This window comes from Scyliorhinus canicula, chromosome 16 (genome assembly GCF_902713615.1).
Source record: "Scyliorhinus canicula chromosome 16, sScyCan1.1, whole genome shotgun sequence".
Lineage (NCBI taxonomy): Eukaryota > Metazoa > Chordata > Chondrichthyes > Carcharhiniformes > Scyliorhinidae > Scyliorhinus > Scyliorhinus canicula.
The window spans coordinates 133,805,857-133,829,675 of record NC_052161.1 but is presented as its reverse complement, the minus strand read 5'-3'; the positions used below and the strand labels follow the sequence as shown (position 1 = coordinate 133,829,675).

Genomic DNA, 23,819 nt, shown 5'->3' with positions numbered 1-23,819 from the left:
GCAGATTGAATGTTACTTTATTTTAAATAGGCTTTGAATTGTTCAGCAAATTGGATAATGCAATAATCAGCCAATTAACGAATTAAAAGGAAAACTTTGATCTCTACCCCGGCGATTAGGGATCAGGTCAACTTGTTTTTCCACGATCATTGTTCAAAGGGAATGGCTGTTGTGCGGCGCAGTGTGGCTGGTGCTGGAGGGCGCACCCCCAAGTGTTAGCGCGCTCTCTGTCACCCCGTGAGCTGCCCAGTGGGAGCTATTTCCAAACCGATTAGAACTCTGTGAGATGATGGAGCCCTGCACCGGTACTTTCAATGCTCTGCCTTCACCTGGAGGAATTGCTAGAAATTCAGATTGTCTTTTATATTTCCTCTCTGCTCCTGTCAGATCTTTACAGGAGTCTGGATTTTTAAAAAAATGTTATTTTGCCTTAATTTTGCCTGACTTGAAAGTCTGCATCATTAACTTTCACACCTCAGGGATTTTTGCCTCTGATCATTTGAATGGGGCAAAAAAAAATAGGAGCCTGTCAGCGGGGTCTGAACGTTAAAACATGATCTATCAGAGAGCACGCTTAAAAGGGAAAAAGCAGATGAAAGAATATTCTTGTTCACAGCGTGTTATCTGCTGTAAGTGAGATAGACATTAGGTAACAATTCCAATAAATGGTTATCTTCTGAGAGTGAATGTATCTCCTTAAGTGCTTATTCAAGAAATGTTTGGCTGTTTGCGTGATCATTTTTTTTTTGTGTCTAAAGCACATGGGAATGGGTCTTAGGCGCCGGGGCGGGGAGTAGTATCTAATAATAATAATCTTTATTAGTGTCACAAGTGGGTTTACATTAACACTGCAAAGCAGTTACTGTGAAAAGCCCCTAGTCGCCACACTCCGGCGCCTGTTCGAGTACACGGAGGGAGAATTCAGAATGTCCAGTTCACCTAACAAGCCCGTCTTTCGGGACTTGTGGGAGGAAACCGGAGCACCCGAGGAGCCCACGCAGACACGGGGAGAACGTGCAGACTCCGCACAGACTGTGACACAAGCCAGGAGCAACAGTGCTAACCATAATCCAAAATCATAACAATCCCTGTGAGAGAGAGCAGCCCCACCCCCACCCACCCCCGCCATTCTGCTCACCCCTGCCAAGAATTCACACAGGTGAGTTCTTGATTTGGAAAATGACCCACGTCCCTAAGTGTCAGCAGTGACTGAGTTGAGTTAATAGGATGCTCGCCCCTAAATAACGAGATTCCGATTTCAAATTCAGCTCCAAGGCTGAAGTGCGTTATTGAGGGAGTGCTGCACTATCAAAGGTGCTTATACCTTTTGGATGAGATATTCAAACCCAAGCTGCCTGCTCAGCTGGATGTTAAAGAGCCCGTGCACTATTTTGAAGAAAAGCAGTAACATTATCTCCACACCCGGCCATTATTTGTCCCTTATTCAACAAAGAAAAAACAGACGATCTGGTCATTAACTAATTGCTGTGGGTGGGCAGTTACTGCAACACATATTGGCTGCCTTGTTTCCTCCGTTACAAAAGCGACTACACCTCAAACAAATACGTCTATGGCTGTAAAATGCTCGGGTTCATGAAAGGCGCTATATTAATGCAAGCATCAATATTCCCCCTCTGGTGGGTTAGCCCTGCTGTCAAACGGCGCCGAGGTCCCAGGTTCGATCCCGGCTCTGTGTCACTGTCCGTGTGGAGTTTGCACATTCTCCCGGTGTCTGCGTGGATTTCTCCCCCACAACCCAAAGATGTGCAGGGTAGGTGGATTGGCCACGCTAAATTGGCCCTTAATTGGAAAAAAAATGAATTGGGTACTGTAAATTTTTTTTTTAATGTTCCCCCTCTGTCTGCCTCTTCCAGTCATGAAGAATTATTCCCCCCCCCCCCACCTCCAACTCCAACTCTGTTGAATCCCTCAAGATGGCTAAAAGTTGAGGTGCTGACAAAGAACATCAAGCTATGTATTTCAAACAAAGCAAGTTTATTTACACTACTTTAAAATGATTTGCACACCGTACTCAGAAATAACCAAGAAAATAACAGTATTAAATCTATGCTATAGAAATCTATATTATCTAACTATGCTGTCTAATCTCAAATACAATGAACAACCTGACTCAACTTTCCACTCACACCTTCAGAATCCCAGGAGTCACAGTATATTTATATGACTGCTCTGTGGTGCCATCTAGTGTTGAGATACATGAACATCATCTTGTTAACCCTTTACACGCCCCATATTACACACCACAGGCAGGGATAATAATATGTCAAAGTTGATGACTCTTGGGCCATCTGATCTGATAGCATGACTCGGTATCATGTGGTGTTGTACAGTACAATGATCCGACGATGCGTCTCGGGCCGTTTTATTGCGTTAAAGTTGCTAGACAAATGCAGGTCGGCGTTAGATGAGTGGAACTTGGCACTGCAGCCAAGGAGAGAAGTGAATTACAGTCTGTTGCCATTTGTTTTGGAGTGTGGATCCAATGAACATTTGTCGCACCTGGTAAACCTCTTTATTTGGTCTACTGTTGCTGCTGTGCGGCCTCGTTTGCCGTTCTGTTGATTTCTGACCCTCTCGGGTCACACTTTAATCCAGCGACAATTGCAAAGAATTAATGGCCTTGCGGCATCGTTTACGTGCTCTGAATGGTTGCATTCAGCAGGCCACGTTGAAGGAACAGGCCAGCACTGCTAGATTCACAGTCTGCGGCAGGGATAAGAGATAGTCTGTGGAGAGGTGGGGGGAGGGGGGGGGGGGGGGGGGGGGGGGGGGGGGGGGGAGTCTGTGGAGAGGTGGGGGGGGTTGATGGAAAGGATTCTCTGATTTCCCTAGAGGCAGTTCATTGCACAAACTTGGTTAATCAGTCTTTTTAAACGAGGTTTGGGGTCTTGCTACAGAATCGAATCATAAAAATAATTTCACTAATGGCTTCGCGACTTGTGTACTGAGAATTAGCATCCAGAGCTAAATAAATCTAAACTCTCTTTCGGTTTATGACCACAAGAAAATAACCATGGTTGCATCTGCAGTTATAGATCCCACCAAGTTATCACAGACACAGGTCCACTCATTTGAATGGTCTGCAAAATCGAAGGGTTTGCTATGTCATGAAGGGTGTGGGTATAAACCGTGCATCTACATTTTTTTGCTACTTTCTATTCACTTATATTTATTTCCGACAGGATTTTCTTTTACCTTTTGCAACCTGAGTCACACTAGTGTAAGACCATAAGACATAGGAGCAGAATTAGGCCATTCGACCCATCGAGTCTGCTCCGCCATTCAATAATGACTGATATTTTCTCATCCCCATTCTCCTGCCTTCTCCCTATAACCCCTGATCAAATGGGAAGATTAGGAAAAGACTTGCATTTGTATGGCACCTTTCGCAACCACCCGTCATCCCAAAGCAGGTACCGCCAATGAAGCGTTTGTGAACCTGCAATCACTGTTTTAACGTAGGAAACTGGGCGGCCAATCTATGCAAAGCAAGCTCCCACAACGTGATAATGACTAAATAATCTATTTTCGTGCTGATTGAGGGATAGTTATTGGCCGGGATGTTGAGGACAACTCCTCCTCTTCAAAATAGTACCTTGAGGTCTTTACGCTCGACTGAGAGGGCAGCCAAGACCTCAACTGAACATCTGAGACAAGTGACAGAGCCTCTGAGAGTGCAGCACCCTCTCAGTACAACAATGGCGTGTCAGGCTTGATTTTTCCACTTAAGTCCGAGAATGAGACTTGAACCCGACACAATCTCAGAGGCAAGAGTCACATAGCCGCCACAGCCCATACCTGACAGAATGAACAGGGGAACAGCAAGGCAAGTTGCATTATCCATTGAAGTGATTGGATGTTTGAGATGGCGGTCTTGTGCCACTGTGGGGGGTGCGGGGAACCATAGTCAAAATCACAGTGACATAACAGGAAAAATCAATCATTAAGAAGGAAATTAACTGTGGTCCAATGATGCATACATGGGACGTCCTAATCCCCAAAGAATTCCCAATTGCCCGTCCTCTGCATTTATGCTTCTGCGCTGTGCAGGTTTGGTACCTCATTGACGCTGTCAATCTTAGTTTAGCTCCTAATTGATTGCCATACTCACCGGCAGTTCTTCTCCTCAGCTGCTGCCTCTGTTCTCCTAGTTGCAATGTATTTTACTGTTGTAAATGGTTAATAAATTTTCAGAAGCCGCTAATTAATATAACCCAAGTTTTGTTCCCTGTCACGTGCCCCACCCCTGCTGGAGATGTCAACTCATACTTGGGTAACCAGTACACAAATCTACTGGTGCCCGAACCCCTTAGGTATAGTTTGTCCAATATTGCAGATCGTGTCTCGGTTAGGGAGGCAGTAGCGTTGTGGTATTGTCACTGGACTAGATGTCCAGAGACCCAGAGTAATGTTTGGGAACTTGGGTTTGAATCCCACCAACGCAGATGGTGGAATTTGAATTCAATTTTTTAAAAATCTGGGATTAAAAGTCTAATGATGACCATGGAGCCATTGTTGATTGTGGTAAAACCCCATCTGGTTCACTAATGTCCTTCAAGGAAGGAAATCTGCCATCCTTACCCGGTCTGGCCTACACGTGACTCCAGACCCAAAGGCATGTGGTTGGCTCTTAAACGCCCCCCCCGAGATGGACAACAAATGCTGGCCCGGCCAGTGACGGCCACATCCCGTGAATGAATGAAGGATATCTTTGGGAGTTTTTGACCGTTTTTCCTCAGAAGGAACTATATAGGGGTCGCACGGGGGGCACAGTGGTTAGCACTGCTGCCTCACGGCACCGAGTGCCCGGAGATTCGACCCCAGCTCTGGGGCACTGTCCGTGTGGAGTTTGCACATTCTCCCCGTGTCTGCATGGGTTTCACCCCCACAACCCAAAGATGTGCAGGGTAGGTGGATTGGCCATGTTAAATTGCCCCTTAATTGGGAAAAAAAGAATTGGGTAATCTAAATTTAAAAAAAAGAAGGAACTGTATGTGTTGCAGGAGATAAAATAAAATATATCCAAGGAAGTTTAAAAAAAGTGAATGAAAATGGTTAATAAATTTATTGGCGGTTGTTTACCTTGAAGATTAAAAGGACAACTGACTCGCTCGCCATGGCGACTTCACACCCAGTGTGTTAGGTAGCCTCTGATCCTCTCTCCGGGAAGATCTCAATGAAGGAAAGAACTTCGTCCAGAAAGGGCTGCTTGGTCAGTCAGATTTTTAAAAGTGAGGCTGTGAAAATAAGCTTTAGTCATGTTCAGAAGGCAAACGGAGATTAAGAATGAAATTTACTTCAGGGGTTTTGATCCACTCCTGAGGCAGTTTCATTATTTTTGTCTTATTATGGCGAGTTGTATTGATGGGGTGAATTTATTTATATCGTAACCGTTGCCCTGTATGTGTTCATGTGTTGGGAAATAAAGTGGATTAATGATTCAGATTTGGCCTCATCGTGGCATGTAATTTCTTTCGACCGCGTTTTAAAGCCTGCCTGTAAAAAGATTTGATTATCGAGATCAGATCACAAGGGGATGTTATTGTTACACCCCTGAGTTATCACTATTATACAGTTAGACATTGCACACTGCAGCCTGTGGGTAGAATGCGGTCACGATCTCGTTGGAATGACCAATCGCACTTTAGCCCAAAAGGCAGCAGTGTAACTTTGTAACCGGTGTCGATCACAAGTTATCTGCTGTAGTTGTACACACACAAATCCTCGTACCGGCTGAGGTTACAATGAAGCTCCCACATTTTCACCCTTGTCCCTTGCCTGGCGTGCGAGTGACCGTCAGGTTAAGCAGCCTATATCCCCCTGGGACAGTGGCAACTTCCATTTATTCACACACATTACTGCAGTAATGTGGGTTTTACCTTAATAATATAAGTGAGATGCAGGAGCGTTGACAATGAGCCGTATTTGTACACTGATTTTTCTTCAATATTAATGCAACTGACTCAGTCGGTAAAGGTCATTGGCCAGTGAGCCTCACAGACCGAAAGCCGATCTGTGCTAAGTGAGCTACTCTCCACATGGTCATGGGTACTGAAATTGCCTTCAATGCCATTGAACCAGAGAGGGCAAAGTTTAGACTTTGTAGCGCTGTCCTGCTTTTAAGGCTGTGCGTGGACATTCGGTTGAAGACATATCTCTGGTTTGATTGGTTGTCTCTGAGAGAGTCACCTGAGGTCGGAATCGAACCCGGGTCCCTGGCGCTGTGAGGCTGCAGGGCCAACCATAGTGCCACCGTGCCACCCTCATTTGCCTCCCGTCAATAAGATGTAGATGAAGGCCTGACTCCCCCCACCACCACCAGTTTCTCCATGCTGCCAATAGGAAAACATGCCAGCCTGAAACACATTTGGAACAACGTGGAGTGCAGATATCGGGATTCCATCTGAACAGTGCCAGGGGCTGCCTCCGGGGTTGAGGATAGAGGCTGCCCGCAACCCTGGACCCTGGAACACCACGTCAATGAGTGGGACGGGGGGGGGGGGGGGGGGGGGGGGGCACCTCCGCAGGTGGGCTTTCCAGCTTCAGTGTCCTGGAGGAGGGCCCAGCGTCCTGCCACGGAATGTTCCAGGAGATCCACCTTCATTTTCAGGATGCCCGCCTTATTTCTCCAGTCGTGGGTCAGTGATGTTGGGGCGCCTTTTCAATATGGTTCCTGGACACGCCGATGGACTGTCCGCCATCCAGGCTTGTCCTACCACGGAATACGGCATAACACACCTGGGTGCATAATTAACGAGGTCGGGGCTGGAGGATTTGGCATGTTTACCCGCCGTCCTCCGCTGGGGGAAGCACTCAACGTTCCCGTCTCTGCCAGGGCACTCAGTCTCAAAGTGGGAGAAATCCATCCCCCCTTCTCATTCCTCTAAACTCCACAGCGTAGAGGCCTAATTTACTTGGCCTCTCGTCCCAGGAACCAACCGAGTGAACCATCGCTGTCTAGCCTCCAATGTAAATACACCCACCCATCCTTGGATATGGAGACAAAAGTATATCCATCCTCAGATAAGTTTTCCAGGGGTGGTCGTCTCAACGGACTGCACCCCAACCAGGGGGTGACCTTTGTCACATCTTGGGTGACCATCCCCACTCACTGACTGAGGGATGAGAAAAGCCACTGGAAAAAGTTTGCCGCTGTGAGTTATGGGCGACCGCAACTCAAAAGGCAAGGGAAGGAAACCTGAGCAAGAAATCTCAGGCCTGTGTCCCAGATTCCTTTCCAGTGGAGATTTGGAAATTGGTTTCCGATATTTGCTGTCCGAAAGCTCCCGCTGTGTTGCTCAGTCTGAAATTCTGTTAGTAGTTTGCCGTGGTCCATGTAATGGGTTCACAGTGGCAAAGCTTTTTTTTTAAGTAGCTTTCCACAGTTAAACAGATAAGCCTTTTTATGACAAAAAGAAAGCCTGGTGACTTTAAAATGACAAAAGGCACTCAATAGATTTCTGACACTTAGAAACGATGCAAAAGACAGTTAGGAAAATAATAACAGCTCTGACAAAGACTGAAAGTCAATGCCATTACTTTTCAAAAGGCATTTATCAAGGAACATCAGAATTAGAAGCAGGGGTAGGCCATTCAGCCCTTTGTTCCTGCTACGCCATTTGATAAGATCATGGTTGATCATTCCACTTTCCTATCTGTCCCCAAAACCTTTTGACTCCCGTGTCTATCGGAAATCCGTTGACAATGTATTAACTGAGCGCTGAAGTTTTTAAAAATAAATTTAGAGTACCCAATTATTTTGTTTTTTCCAATTATGGGGCAATTTTAGCGTGGCCAATCCACCTATCCTGCACATCTTTTGGGTGTGGGGGCGAATGTGCAAACTCCACACGGGCAGTGACCCAGGGCCGGGATTCGAACCCGGGTCCTCAGCGCAGCAATGCTAACCACTGCGTCACCGTGCTGCCCTACTGAGCATTGAGTTAACAAGGGTTCTGAAAAGATGCATTTCAAAATATTTCAACAGACGTGTGAGACTGCATGATAGAAATCTATTACAGAAATGACATTCTCGCCTCCGCGACACAAGGTTCGGGATCCGGCTCCGCTCCAGAGGTTTGGCCTTGTCTGTTAGATCGACACTCTTTAGCCTTTCTGAGCTCGAGCACCGGACTGGGGCAGTGTGTGCCACCTTTCGGGTGGGACGCTGAGCCGAGACTCTGGCTGGGATCTTTTCCACACCTGCCCGTTGTAGGATCCGCTGTGGGAGGAGAGGGGGAAATCGCGGGCGAGCTAAAGGTTCATTGACCTGGTGGCGGGAGAGGCAAGAAAATCCCAACCTCAGACTCTCTCATTGTTGTGTTCTGTGGCTCCCCTGATCATGAAGACGTGTATAGGACATGGGTGTGTGGTTGTAACAAGTCTTTATTCTTAACACATGGGAAGGTAACCATTAATTCTATGTGCAGACAATTATCTCTTAAGTTACTGTGGAGCTAAGGTGAGAGGCGACCATCTTGTTGACCGTCCTGCTACCAAGTGGCTTGGTCTCGTCATCCACCGGTATATATGGCTCCATGTGTGTCTGGGTCCACCTACTGGCAGGAGGTCATAACTGTCACTACGTGCGTTGATCATCAGCTATATGCATTTGTACTATTATATACAGTTATATACATTGGTGCAGCTAGGTCCTGGTATCACCACAGCCCTGAAAGATCCCATGGCACTATTTGATGAAGAGCAGGCGAGTCCTTCTCGTGTTCCGGCTAATGTTTCACACTCCATTTACAGCTAATTGTCTGGATATTTATCACATTGCCGTTCCTGGGATCCTGAATCAACAGTGACAATGGGCAGGATCTTCCACTCTCGCCGACAGCGTACCCACCCAGAGGTTTCCCGGCAGGATGGAGTGGATTCGACGGGAAATCTCACTGACAGCGGCAGGACCAGCAGGCCCCGCTGCCTGCCAATGGCGGACCACCTCCTGTCACCGATGGCGGACCACCTCCTGTCACCGATGGCGGACCACCTCCTGTCACTGATGAGCACGCTGTGGGGAGGCCAGAAACCCTCGCCCAATGTTTCAAAAGTGCTTAATTGGCTGTAAAGGATTTAGGGAATGCCGTGAGGAGAACAATGTAAACGCATCTCCTTCTTGTGCTTCTCAACAACACGAGGGTTGAGTCTGTAAGTCAGATAGAAACACAGAATGGTTAGAGCACCGAAGAATGTTTGTCTTCTATTCCGGGCTACACGTTTGAATGGCAGGGCAGCTTTTGTCAACCGCTGCATCAGCTGAGTTAGTTTGATAATGTCAAGTAGATTGGAGCAGGCAAGGAGCTGGATTAGGGGTTCGCCTCTGTCCACACTCTAAGCTCTGGCTTTGTAACTCAGATAAAGTAATTTAAAAATCTGTTAAAAAGCTTCTCGGCCTTTTGGCTAAGATCGAGCGTAGATTGAGCCTTTTGGCTCAGATCTGGTATGTCTTTTTAATGGGGACCATGAATTGGATTCAATTTGAATTGGTTTTTGGAGCAGGCAAGGAGCTGGATTAGGGGTTCACCTCTGTCTACACTCTAAGCCCTGGCTTTGTAACTCAGATAAAGTAATAAAAAAAAAAATCTGATAATGTCAAGTGGAAACCCATTCCGTTGGCGGTGAGAAAAATCAACCAAGCCTGCTCCGCACCTCTTGTCTGGCCTCCTGTCAGTAATTTACAGATTGACCTAAAGAGGCTCCGGAGAAGTGAGCAGTGCTCTCTCTATATTTCTGGCTGCACAGTAATGGCTGCATCAATCACTGAAAATAACATTCCTCGAGTTTCTCTTCGCTGGGAAATTATTTGCATTTTATTAGTGTGTCCCCTGTGACATTGCCCAAATGGGCAGGACAGAGCCAGTTACCAAATGCTCTTCCCCTTCTACCTTCGCTGCATTAACAGTCGAATTGTCAGTGCTACTTGATTTCACAGTCTGCTTATCTAGGCCAAGCAAACAGGAATTCTATAAACCCCAAATCATTTCATGATTTATGGGAATAAAGGAGTGTAATTCGATGGTGACTATTGGTGAACTTTGGGTCCACCCTTGGAAAACATATAGGTCTCACTGGAGACCACAGTGGAGTGTTGGCTGCTTAGTGACTTCAGCGGCCGGGGGGGGGGGGGGGAAGGCAGGGTCATTGGAAGCTTTCTTTTATCGCTGTTGAGATTGGCGAGTGTAGTGGTTCCGGAACGCAACAATGAGAAAACTTTGGCCTCTTGATCAGGGCTGAGGCAAGTCAAAAGCTGTGGGCTTTGCCTGGTCTGAATCCGTTACTGTTTGTTGGGTACTATTAGAATTGCATTACGTGAGTTATAGTGACTTGTGCCCACTGGGTGGAGTTGGTGTGGAGTGGGGGATTCAGGCTGCCCGTGCATAATTCTCACTGTGGGCGCAGCTTAGCGGCTGTGACGGGCACCCGTTTGGGAGAACGGGGCCGGTAGGAGCCGGGAGAGGCCTCTTACTACCTAGCTCGCCACGCCATTGTGGGAAGGATCAGTATTCGGCAAATCTGCATATTATAGAGAATAGCTAGTCTCACTCTAATATGCAGCTCGCCTGATCAACCAAAGGCTGGTTGGGATCTAACCCCTTTGTCTCGGAGACCTTAGAATAGCGCCGTTCAGTACTGTTCCCCACAAACGGGGATGAGGTGGAACGGCACTTCGGAGGCTCTTCCACGGGATGAGAGGCCCTGGGTGGTTGCTCTCTGGGCAGAGTGGCACTGTGGCAGTGCCACCAGGAAACCGGGCCTGGATGTCCCGTGTGCGGAGGGGGCGCAGCGAGTGCCGGGAAACACCCGGCCAAAAGCGCTTGACACGGAACTCTTTTGCAATCCCGGTGCGTCGCGCCCTGTATCCTTTGCAGGTTGTAGAGTGAGGAATCTTTAATTCCACAGATTTGAGTTGGATTTAATCTCAAGCCTTGAGGCTACTAGTAGTTAAAGACTTACATTTATATAGCGCCTTTCAAAACATCCAGATATCCCAAAGCGCCTTACAGATAATGAAGTACTTCTGGAATTTAGTCATGTGTTGTAATCGGAGAATGATAACTGCCCAGACGGCTGCCATTCAGCCCCTTGAGCACACGAGGGTCAGCTGCCAAGAGCAAGTGTAATGCAGGAAACATGACAGATAATTTAGATATAGAACAGTACAGCACAGAACAGGCCCTTCGGCCCTCGATGTTGTGCCGAGCAATGATCACCCTACTTAAACCCACATATCCACCCTATACCCGTAACCCAACAACCCCCCTCCCCCTTAACCTTACTTTTTAGGACACTACGGGCAACTTAGCATGGCCAATCCACCTAACCCGCACATCTTTGGACTGTGGGAGGAAACCGGAGCACCCGGAGGAAACCCACGCACACACAGGGAGGACGTGCCGACTCCGCACAGACAGTGACCCAGCCGGGAACCGAACCTGGGACCCTGGAGCTGTGAAGCATTTATTCTAACCACCATGCTACCGTGATGCCCCTATTTGCAAACAGATAATTTGCGAACTGCAAAGAGTACAGACATAATGGCCAAATAACCATTGTAATGGGGGATCGGACAGGGCTGAATATTGGGTGGAACTCCCCTGTTGCTGAAATAGTGCCATGGATGCAGCACTCTCACCACACTGCACTGAAGTGTCTGGGGTTCAAGGTACTGGAGTGGGACTTGAACCCAGAACCTCTGACCCAGCTGTGGTATTATCATAAATGTAAGAACTGCAAGGGTGAATGAAATGTCTAGATCAGCCACGAGAGGGAGCTGGAATTACAAGTATATAAAACATTGATGCTAAGCCTTTTGGGGGAGAGAAGTGGGATAGTTAGCTGGAGACAGACTGAAGTAAATATAGTGTGAGTGAGAGCAGATCATAGTTTATTATAGTGTAGAGATTAGTTGCAAGTGAGTGTAGATTATACGTTAATTATCAACTGTGTGTTATTTAGGAGTACCTGTCGAATCCAAATTAGTTGTGTTCATAAATGTAGCTTTGTTCAAGTTAAAGCTATTTGTGGTCTTTGTGAACACTATGCCAACCATCCTGAATTTAGCAACGCAAAAAATACCACACCAGAGAGTGTTACTAACTCAGCTATGGCTGTTTTAAAGACTTTACCATCCGGACCATCATTGACTTTGTCAAATTTGTTTCCTGTAGGTTTGAAGGTTTCCCTGTCCTTTACTTAAGGTACCTTGTACTTCTAATGCTGATATATTGTCGTGCTCAGTGTAGGTGATAATCATCAAGAGGACCATTTGCAGAGGATGTTTTCACTCACAATGCAGGTTTCAGCCCCCTTCTTTTGCGATACAAATTGTATTTGCAGCATTTGAGCAATTCAGGCACAGTGTGCTTTCCAATGTCCTCAATGATCAGCTGTGACATTCAGTTTTTAAAAAAATATTGTTTCACAGAATATGGGTGTCGCTGGCTGGACCACCATTTGTTGCCCATCTCTAATTGTCCTTGAGAAGGTGGTGGGGAGCCTCCTTCTTGAACGGAGCAGTCCATGTGGTGTAGGTACACCCATAGTGCTGTTAGGGGGGGAGCCCCAGGGTTTTGACGGGAGCGGCAAGATATTTCCAAGTCAGGGTGGTGAGTGGCTTGGAGGGGAGCCTGCAGGCGGTGGTGTCTCCATCCAACTGCTGCTCTTGAACATCTAGGTGGAAGGGATTGTAGGTTTGGAAGGTGCTGCTGAGGGAGCCTTGTTGAGCTGCTGCTGCTCGCTGCTGACATTGTGTGTGAGTGGTGGAGGGAGTGAACATTGAAGGTGGTGGACGGGGTGCCAATCAAGCAGGCTGCTTTGTCTTAGATGGTGTCAAGTTGCTGGAGTGCTGTTGGACCTGCATTTACCATATAAGAGGAGAGTATTTCATCACACTCCTGGGATAAATGGACATACTGAACAGGCAAGACCGTGATGTGCACTTAGCGGGGGAGTAGAATTCGAGCCATCGAAACTCCAGCTGTACGCAGAATTGTTGTTCACTCTTCGGCAGATTGTGGTGATGTTCAGTAATTAAACATGCGGAGTGGTCAGCTACTTAAGCCACTTAATGCCGTTTGTCAGGGTTTTACCCCTTTTTGAAAATTGACACCCACTGAGCACTCAGCTTTGCTCTGCTCTGGGGTCAGGCTCTGTAAGTGGATCTGTAGGTGTTTTCAAGTCTGTAGTCAAGGCTTTCAGAGGCGTGATCTCTGGTAACCTTATGCTGCTGTCATTACCGTCTGTGAATGTACCAGCAAATTTAATTCTGCGGGGAGGGGAAAATCGGTTTGAAAGCAAAATTCGGGGCCGGCGCTTAAATTTTAACTCCGCGAAGTGGCGTCTGTCAAATTCTGCTGTTTGTGCAAAAAGTGAAATAGGTCCACCATGTCTAAATCGTGTTTATGATCTGTGTTGCCATTAAGTCCCTTTCTTCAGACTGACGGCAGTGATCAGTTTTGCTCGTCCCCTGTCACCTCGATGTATGCCTATCCATACGGAATGTGGCATTGCCAGACAAAGCAGTCAATCGAGGTACCAACCTGAACAGTATTCATCTCGAAGTAGCTTCACTCATTTCCTTTTTCCTTTTAAGGCGGCAAAGGCAGAATTGCAAATGCGGGTTTGCACAGTCAAATGTCCGGCTTAAAAAAAGCATCCTTGGGTGTTTCATTAGAGATTTTATTCTTGGCCAGAAATGAGTTGCTACATAAAGCCGTGTAGCTATATGGTAACCATTAATTCAACATTGAAAGCGGACAGATTGCTTTGAAATAGAACCCCTTCTATTAAATTTGCCCTGTTTACACTGCTGGGTAGGATGGGAGACCTGAAAATAGCCCCTTCATGGCCACTTTCAAGCTGTTATGTGGCTCTGGTGTGACACCGCCTGTCATTAGTACAGTTCAATACAGAGCTGCAACATTGACAGGCTCAGACATTCCTGTATCTCACAGCAGATTGCCCAGGAAGGTAAGATCAATGTGACAATCAGCTCCCCCACCCTGAGGATAGGACATTGTGCTCAATGCACCCACAATAAAACAATCCCAATTTACGGTAAGGGACACATCAGACTTGTCACGGCTGCTAGAGGGTCTTCAGGGGGCAGAAAAAGAAGCTCACAAGAGATGGGGTGGGCTTCTCTGCTGCGGTTCGGGGAGGGGATGTAGCTTCATCCCATTGATATTGTGTTACAGGGCGGCACGTGGCGCAGTGGTTAGCACTGGGACTGCGGCGCTGAGGACCTGGGTTCAATCCCAGCCCTGGGTCACTGTCCGTGTGGAGTTTGCACATTCTCCCCGTGTCTGTGTGGGTTCCACCCCCACAACCCAAAGATGTGCAAGTTAGGTGGATTGGCCACGCTAAATTGCCCCTTAATTGGGAAAAAAAAATAATTGGGTCCTCTAAATTTATATAAAAAAAGATATTGTGTTACATCCATGGAAGCACGCATAGTGATAGAAAGGGTTGTGTGTACCTTTGTGAAAATAACACTCCACACAGAGGGTGACAGGATGGGGTACATTATTCTTAACCATCAAAGCATTATGCAAACATTCTGCAGAGTTATGGTTTTGGGTACTTAACATTATTTTATTCTAGAAAGTGCAGATAGTTTTATGTCAAATGATTAATTCATGTTAAGTTACCCACGCCTCGGGCACAATTTGGTGTAAAAGGTTCTAAGTGTCATATCGGGGCGACTTCCCGGGTGCTTCCTGATGGCTGAGCCAGCAAGATCGAGGCCTGTACCTAACGGCACTTAGTGCTGGAAATGATCCCCCACCAGCTTCACAGCGGAACTGGCGGTTCCACCAGCTGTATCGCCGGACTCCAGTCCGGCAGCTCCGTGCTAACAAGGAGCTGCTCATAAACGCTTCCTCCAACCTGCATCCCTGGCAGCAAACATGCATGGTACCAAGCACCCACGCTTTGGGGATGTCAACTTGACCAGGCTGCTGAATGCCGTGGGTGTAAGACGGGACACCCGGGGTGGAATTCTCCGCCCTGCCGCACAACCTTTCTGCCCCGACCCGCCGGCGGGATGCTCCGTTACACCGGCCGGTCAATGGGGTTTCCCGGTGTGGCACACTCGGGAAACCCCCGGGCTGCCGGCGACACGGAGAATCCCGCCCCCTGTTCCCCCAGGGGTCGCAGGACTAGCAGCAGGGCTAGCAATGCCGCCTGTCTGGAATCAGTGGCAGCGGCCGTCCATTCTGGCAGCGCACAATGTTGGAAAAAGTTCAACAACCTCCACCGACCCCTTGGCATCAGTCCCGCCTGGCACCCCCCTGACCCCCACATCCGCCCCCGCCCCCCTCCCCCCTCCCCTGCAGAGGTGAGGTTCCGTCGTCCCTTCAAACAGATGGCCTGTCTCAAATTAGTTGTTCATGTCAACAGCGCCGGCCCTAGGGTTGCTGGCGCCCCGGGCAAGCTGAACTTCGGCACCCTTGGGGGAGGGGGGGGGGGGCGGGGGGGGGGGCCGGGGGGGGGGGGGGGGGTAGGGGGGCGGGGCCGGGGGGTAGGGGGGTAGGGAGGCGTGGCCGGGGGGCGGGGCGGGCCGAGCCCGAGGCGGGGGGGCGGGCCCGAGGCGGGGGGCGGGGCCGAGGCCGGGGGGGCGGGGCCGAGGGGGGGGCGGAGGGGGCCACCCTGGGGGAGGGCGGCCACCGCGCATGCGCTGGTTGGCACCGGCCCAACTGCGCATGCGCGGGATCCGAGTCTCTGGCGCCCCCTAGCACATGGCGCCCCGGGCGACTGCCCGAGTTGCCGATGCCTTGGGCCGGCCCTGCATGTCAAACAAAATGACCCTTCCCTCTCGCACATGTCCATTGAGGTGCAGGATCACCATCAGATGGAACCGGGCCATCAGGTGTCGCCCCCTTGCCTCCTCCCCCGCCAGCAGAACACCTCATAGGAGAGCTCCAAGGGCGACACGCTGGTGCAGTGGTTAGCACTGCTGCCTCACAGCGCGAGGACCCGGGTTTGATCCCAGCCCCGGGTCATTGTCCGTGTGGAGTTTGCACATTCTCCCCGTGTTTGCGTGGGTTTCACCCCCACAACCCAAAGATGTGCAGGGTAGGTGGATCGGCCACGCTAAATTGCACCTTAATTGGAAAAAAAGAATTGAATACTCAAAATTTATAAATTTAGGTGGGGGGAATCAGGGAATGCAGGGGATAAAGAGGCAAAATGGGTGGGAGGGAGAAGAATGGGGGTGGGATTGGTCAATGGAGGGAGGGGGCGAAGTGGGGGTAGTTTGACGGTGAGAAGGAGTGAGCTGACGGACAAAGCCTCGTCCTATGAGAAGCGGGCGAGGATGAGGGCCTCCCTTTACCTCCGGGCCTGCCGGATTCTCGCCACCGCTTGCCCCCCACCCTCCGGCTGCTACCCCGGGTCCTCACCCTGGCTCATCCTTCAGCCCCTCCTGGTCTGGCTCCTCCTCAGACAAGGCCGCATATCCCTCCTCCCCCTCCTTTTCCAGCATGTCGGCCCGCTGCTGTGCCAGGTTGTGGAGGGCACAGCAGACCACCGCGAAGCAGGAGATCCTCTAGAGGAAGAACCGCCAGATCGGCTCAGGCATCACGATGGCAACATGGGCCTCGTTATACCACGCCTCCGCCTCAGTTTCTGGCTTCCACATTGGCGTCGTCAGCCAGGACCTCAGCGGGTACCCTTTATTCCCCCAAGGGCCAAACCGTCATCCTGGGGTGAACCTCAAAGGTGCCGGGGATCTCCAAGTGTCCCGGGATGCAGCTGTCATGCACACTCCCTGGGAAGCGTGCACACACGTGCATGGTCCTGAGGTGGTGGTCGCACTCATGCTGAACATTCAGGGAGTGGAACCCCTTCCTGTTAATGAAGGGCACTCCCTGTTGCCCCGGTGTGTGCAAGGTGGCATGCATGCCATCTATTACCCACTGGACCTGGGTCACCCTGGTGATGGTGGAGATTCCTGCTGCCCAGGTATCTATATGGCTTGGTCCAGCTCAAAGTTGAATAAGTCAGCTGCCCAGTACACAGGGAATCCGGAACCTCATGAATGCACTTGTGGGCTCGGCACAAATGCTGCATAAGCTCCCGATTGAGCTCTGGAACGAACTGGTGGCATAAAGGTTCAGGGCTGCAGTAACCTGCATGGCCACCGGGAGCAGGTGACCTTCTCCTCCACGGGGTACAAGGTCCGTGAGGACATGGCACAGGAGCCGCACTGTTTCCTTGCTGAGGTGGAGCCTCCTGTGGCACATACTGTCAGTCATCTCCTCGGATTACCAACGACGCCGGTACACCATGGACTGGTGCTGGCATCTCCCTCTGGGTCTCGGCCTGATAAGACGGTTGGGTCTTCAGGGTATGTGGCGGCCGCCTGCACATGGGGTGCCACCTCCAACCTTTGTCAAAGCTGCAGCTGCCTTCTCCGGGAGCGCCCCGCCACCTGGGCTGTGACCAGCCACCATGAGCGCTGCTGCTACAGGGTCAACAACACCACCCATTGGCTGGAGAAGGAGGGAGGCTGACAATCGGTTAGGGCTTCCACCCCGAGAGCCTCATACCCCCCCAGCCTCCCCCCACAGTGACGTATCCCACCTTCTCTCTGCGTGCCATCTACTGAGACAATTGCGCTAGTGCACCCCACACTGCGCACACTCTCTCTCTCTCTCTCTCGCTGCACCCCCCCCCCCCCCCCCACTCCCTCAGCAGGAGCCCCTAGACCCAGACACCTGCCGGGATCACTTAGGAGACCGTGTTTGGATACTCTCCCCTGATCCACACACTCACCTTTGGTTTCGAGGATATCCCCAGTGCTGAAGCCCAGTGTGTGGGTGTCTGATTGTTGGCTGTTGCCTCTGTGGTGTTGGCAACCGCAGGGTTCAGGCAAAGTGTCCAGGCCTCACAGGGATGTAGGCAGTAACACTCATCTGAGACATGGCAAGTTTTACCACGAGAATGCACTTGAGAGCTGTGAAGTGTTCACATATCGAACAATGCCAATTCCTTGTCAGCAATAGCCTTCAGCTGTGAAGCTCACAGTCAAAGGGAGTTACGTGACCTTCAGCATATAACCACGAACAAGGCTCTGTCCTGGAAGTGTTTTATAGGATAGACAGGGAGCAGCTGTCTCTGCCCCTGTTATGGGTAGACACAATTCGGGAGGTGGCCTGCCGACCTTGCAGGCGCCCTGCAACCGAGTGGTGACCTCCGACCTGTAAACTCCAGACCCCCCGCTGTGGGGGTTACCCACCCCACCCAAGCACTGTGGGGGGGGGGGGGGGGGTCACCATCTCCAGTGACCCTGGGCTGCATGCCAGGTAATGCAAATGGCTAATCACCTCCTCAGCTCCCCTCAGCAACCATTACGCTAGCTTGCCATTTTTAAAGAGGGGTGCTGAACGATGCCTGCGTGACCTCTGGCTGCGGAACCAGTTAATTCTCGAAGGCCGTTAGATTGGACTTCCATCTCCCTAACGAGATGGAGATTGGTCAATTGGTGTCTCGCCGTGCCTGGGCAGGATCCGCAACCCACCACTGGGAGCCGGCCGGTTAGATCGTGAACCGATTCCCGGCGCGGATCCAGATTCCGGCCTCCTTTGCTATTTAACCAGTGCGCCTGGATCCACGCTGGGCGCAATGCGGCCGTTAAATCACGCCCCTAGACTCTACAACCGTGACTGTTTTTTTTAAATTTTGAGTACCCAATTCATGTTTTCCAAGGGGCAATTTAGCATGGCCAATCCACCTACCCTGCACATCTTTGGGTTGTGGGGGGCGAAACCCACACAAACACGGGGAGAATGTGCAAACTCCACACGGACAGTGACCCAGAGCCAGGATCGAACCTGGGACCTCGGCGCCGTGAGGCAGCAGGGCTAACCCACTGCGCCACCGTGCTGCCTCAAGTTAGGTGTGACAATGGAGTCAGAATTTAGGGATTACATTCCACCCCCCCCCCCCCCCCCTTCCCAGAATATGAAATGATCCCAGGCATGCAGACAGCTGCCAGTTCAGGCTGAAAATCCCAATTGCTTTGTGTAGCTGCCAGCATTTCTAGTTTGTGGGAGCGTCAGGGGAGTTTGAGACCTGCTATCGCGGTTTCAATTGTGCTCTGAATTATTGCATCTATCGTTTTGATAAGGACAACATTATGAATATGCTCTGGGGTGGTGGTGGTGGTGGTGTGGGGGGGGGGGGGGGGGTGCCAGGACTGTGCACAAAAGGCTGTGGAAACTCTGAAACAGCTGGTATTCAGCTCCACCCTTCCTCCATATAGCTCCACACCTTCTCTGTTTTCTTTCTCTCTCTCTCTCTCTCTCCCACCCCCTCCCCAACTCCCTTTCCCAAAATGGGAAGTTTCTGTCTGTTGTGGGAGGAGAATGGTGGGGGGAGAGGAGGGGGGGGGGGGGGTGTCGCTGCTGGTAGCATTTTGGCAGAATCAGCAAGCAGGCTAGTTGGGGAGGAGTGTGTGTGAGAAAGAGAGAGAGAGAGAGAGAGAACATGCTGTATTTCCAGTCAGTGCTGTTGTAGCTGCTCCGGGTCTGTTTTTTTTTTCCTCCTTTCTTTTGTTGCGCACTCTGCTCCCAGGGGAGAGAATTCTCCAAAGCTGCTGTTTGTGTTGCTGTGTCGGGGTGGGGGGCAGGACCAGTCTGAGTGGAGCAGCCCATCTCCTATTGTGCTCCTGCTTTTTAATAATAACTGCTCCTGCTTTGGGGAAGAGGAGAGGGGGGGAGACTGACTACCTGCTGTCTGTGTGGAGAGAGAGAGGGGGAAGGAACTAAAAGGTGCCTGTGTGTCAGCAGACAGCACGCTTCCCCAAGCAGAGATCAGGGGGAGCGAGACAAAGATTCTCTCCACTTCGCTGCTGAAACTTGAGGACTGGGAAGTCCTGGGAAACGGGGAGAATGACAGGGAGGCGAGTCAGAGACATTCCGGGGATCAGGAATGACTGAGACGGTCCCTGCATCGGACACAGCCCCAGCAGCACACAGGAGCCAGGGGTGGGGGACATGCCAGCAGCTTTCTGAAGGCGCTCAAACCAACTCGGTTCCCTGAAAAGCTGACCGCCTTCCCACGCCCACATCTCGGTGTAAACGCTGCCTCGGAGTCACAAGCTGAAGATCTTCTGCCTCTTCGTCAAAAGGAATGAAGTCTGCAGCGGAACAGCAATAAAAGGCTGGTTGCTGGGAAAAGAGGTTTTGTGTTGGACTGCTAAGTACTGGAGCTTCTTTCACTGCTGTTGCAGGGGGTGGATTTGGGCAGGCATTGGATACAGAGTGACACACAACAGGCTGATTTGGAGCCAGGGGACAGTGCCGCTGAAGGATTTGACTTGGGCTGCTTCTGGGATTCAGAGGTGGAGAGCATTAAAGGGTGCAGCAAAGGCGATTCTGCTGAGCAGTGAAGTCTGGACACAGGAGCTGCTCATGGATCTGCTGGCCAACTGCCCCTAGGCAGCGATTGTGCCTCTCAGCCTGTGCCCCCTGTGTGATGTCTCTTCAAGAGCTTTTGAGTTGCATGGGGCAGTAACACTCTCTGGATGAATTGCCTGGCTGCTGCTTGCCTTTCACGTGTCCACTGAGCCCGTTGACCGATTGTCATGCTGAATGTGAGCAGCAGATTTGGCCCCTGCACAAGATGCACCGCTTGAAGACTTGGGATTATTTTGTTTGGTCAGCAGCTCACTTGCAAGGGGCCAGCAGTCAGCGGGATTCCTGTGCCATGGGATCGTTTTGGGAGGGGTCGTGCAACCTGAGGAGAGGTGGAAGATGTTTGAGCAGCTATGGCCGGATTGTCACCGTGTTGAACATTGTGCCAGTCAGCTGGGAGGCAGCCGGGTGGGAGCTCTGATTTGAAAAGCCCCCCCCCCCCCCCTTTAGCCTGCCCTGCCACCTGGGGGACGCGAGATCAGCTTTACCTGGGGGGTTTGCCAGGAGCACGGTGGTTGGCATGGCTGGCAGCCGCTACCCCACCCCCCCGGCACACCGGGGCAGGATGTACCAGCACAAGGTCTCCCTGCTTGTCCGCTACTTCATGATCCCCTGTAACATCTGCCTGATCCTCTTGGCTACCTCGACGCTGGGCTTCGCTGTCCTTCTGTTCCTCAACAATTGTACGTTGCCCATTTCCAATCTTCCAAAAACATTGTCCATGCCGGGGTGCTTGTTTTTAAATCTTGTTGAATTGTTCTTGTACAATTTACTTTCCTGTGGCTGAGTTACATCAGCTACTGGGCATGCTTTTTACGCCTCACTAGTTGTATTAGCTATTTCCAACAAGGTGACCCCCAGGTTCCTTCCTCGCCTGAACATTAGATTTTACCTGGTCATGTACTAATTGGGAGAGGCCTATCGTCGGGAATACCCCTCATCTAAGAGTAGAACGTTGACCCCTCTACAGGGGGACCAGAGAAGAAGTAATATTAGGCATGGAGACTGGGGAGAACCAACAGCGAGCATAAGAAGCAGAGTGGAGCCAGTCAGCAGCAACTTGGGAGGCTATGGGTCTCCTCTTTGGGGAGATTTCAGGGGATTGAGACTAATTGGAGTGCAAAGGTTGGGCCCAATGGGCTAAATGGCCTCACTCTGTGCTGTAGGATTTGATGAGTAAGTGACCCCCCCCCCCCCCCCCCCCCCCCCCCCCCCCCCGAGCTGCACAAGATACAATATAAAAACGCATGTAAGATACCCCTGAATGGCAAAGCTTATATGCCACAGTGAGAAATTTACTGGTGGCAGTGAACAGCAGATCTGTAGCTTCCAATATTAAAGACGGGTAGTTTTCGGGAGCTTAGTTGCTCTATCTGAACCCATTCCAAATGGGGACATTTAGAAACTACTTCAAAGGTCTTCACTAGTTTTCTGATGTAGATCTGTCACTGTAGTCTTCAAAGGAATAATTGCAATATCACAGGAGCCAGAGGACACTTTATATGTAAATGTTATTCTTTTGAAGGCAAGATTATTAAAAGGTTTTAATTAACGTCTTCACAAGCATAGAATGCAATATGGCGAGGTTTAAGACAAATCTGTAATAATTAGGAAAACGGTCTTTGATGATGGATTTGGTAACCAGTGCTTCCTGGTGTTGTCGTGGTTCGATGTCAGATGGGTATTATGGGTAGCCTCAGGACCTTTGTTCTCAGGGTGGGGATTGACAGGGAGGAAGGGAGGAGAGGCATTTCTCTTAATTGCAATTCAGTAATTTGGAGTTACGAGCATTCGGACCCCGGGCAAAGAACCTAGTCAGTTAGGATGCTCTCCATGGGGTAGCCAGCTGCTGTCCACTGCGTGGAGGGTAACCATTTGGAGGGAAAATGTTGTAAGGTGCCTAATGCCTGAGAAGCCCCTGTAGGTGTATCTCCTTCGGGAGAAGGGGTTAAGAATCTGGGAAGTGAGAAGAGGAAAACTTGCGGTGCGAATGTAAAAGATTTAAGTACAGAATAATATTCCTAGTTTTCATGCAGTGGGGTGATGAATATATCGAGCTCGAGTCTATAGCACAAGGTGACTTGACTATTCATGATTGCTTCACAGCACCATTCTAAATTGAAGGACAGGACACTTGCACTCACTGGAGTCTCAGCACGTTGCAATATTCATCTCCTTGCTGACTGTGGTTGGGCATGACCTGAACCCTTTCAAGTTGCTCAGAGATGGAAGGATAAACCTTTCACACTTGGGCTTTTCACTGTTCACTGTACCTGCAGTTAAATCAGTTTGTAGGTCCATAGGACTTGGAAGCAGGAATAAGCCATTCAGCCCTTCGAGGCTGCTCCGCCATTCAATAAGAACATGGCTGATCCGGTTGTGATCTCATCTCTACCTTCCTGCCTCCGCCCACCCAAACTTTAATTCCTTTGCGTATCAAAAATCCAAATACCTCAACCTTGAATAGATTCAGTGACCCATCCTCCAATGCTTTCTGCGAAAGAGAATTCCAAAGACTAATGACCCTCTGAGTGTAAAAATGTCTCGGAATCAGAGAATACTACAGCGCAGAAGAGGCCCTTCGGCCCATCGAGTCTGCACTGATGCATGAAAACTCCTGACCTGCCGACCTAATCCCATTTGCCAGCCCTTGGCCCATAGCCTTGAATGTTATGACGTGCCAAGTGCTCATCCAGGTACTTTTTAAAGGATGTGAGGTAGCCCACCTCTACCACCCTCCCAGGCAGTGCATTCCAGACCATCACCACCCTCTGGGTAAAAACATTTTTCCTCAAATGCCCCCTAAGCCTCCTGCCCCTGACCTTGAAGTTGCCTCCTCCTAAGTGACCCTTCAACTAAGGGGTCAGCTGCTCCCTATCCACCCTGTCCATGCTGCTCATAATCTTGTCCATCTCGATCTGGTCGCCCCTCTGTCTTCTCTGCTCCAGAGAAAACAACCCAAGCCTCTCTTCATAACTTAAATGTGTCATCTCAGGCAACATCCTGGTGAATCGCCTCCTCAACTCCGTTGTAAAATTGTTCTCAAACCAGTTCTAGTCTCTCCCACAAGGAGAAACAGCCTTCCAGAATCTACTCTGTCAAGTCCCCTCAATATCTTGTATGTTTCAATAAGGTTACCTCCCGTATTTCTAAACTCTAATGGGTATAGATAGGTCTCATCTGTTTAATCTTTCCTCATAAGATACGTCCTTCATCCCAGGTATGAGTCCAGTGACCTTTCTCTGAGCTGCAAGCCGCCGTATTGGGGGAGTTATGAAGCTGTAGTGCACTTAGCACTGCTGCCTCACAGCGGTGAGGACTCGGGTTCGATCCTGCCCTCGGGTCATTGTCCCCGACAATGTGGAGTTGGCACAT

General features: G+C 50.1%; 1 protein-coding gene across 11 annotated transcripts in view; it reads left to right on the top strand.

Moving 5' to 3' along the window:
• agrn (agrin) overlaps nucleotides 1-23,819 on the top strand; it is a 534,448-nt gene that overhangs the window by 285,119 nt on the left and 225,510 nt on the right. For 3 of the 11 annotated variants that reach the window (XM_038822306.1, XM_038822307.1, XM_038822303.1), the window contains exon 1: nucleotides 19,770-21,127. The exons of the other annotated variants lie outside the window; for them this stretch is intronic. In XM_038822306.1, coding sequence (XP_038678234.1) covers nucleotides 20,965-21,127 — 163 coding nt within the window. In that variant the 5' untranslated portion in view covers nucleotides 19,770-20,964. Of the gene's footprint in view, nucleotides 1-19,769; nucleotides 21,128-23,819 lie in introns of those variants that run through there. 11 annotated transcript variants of the gene reach the window in all.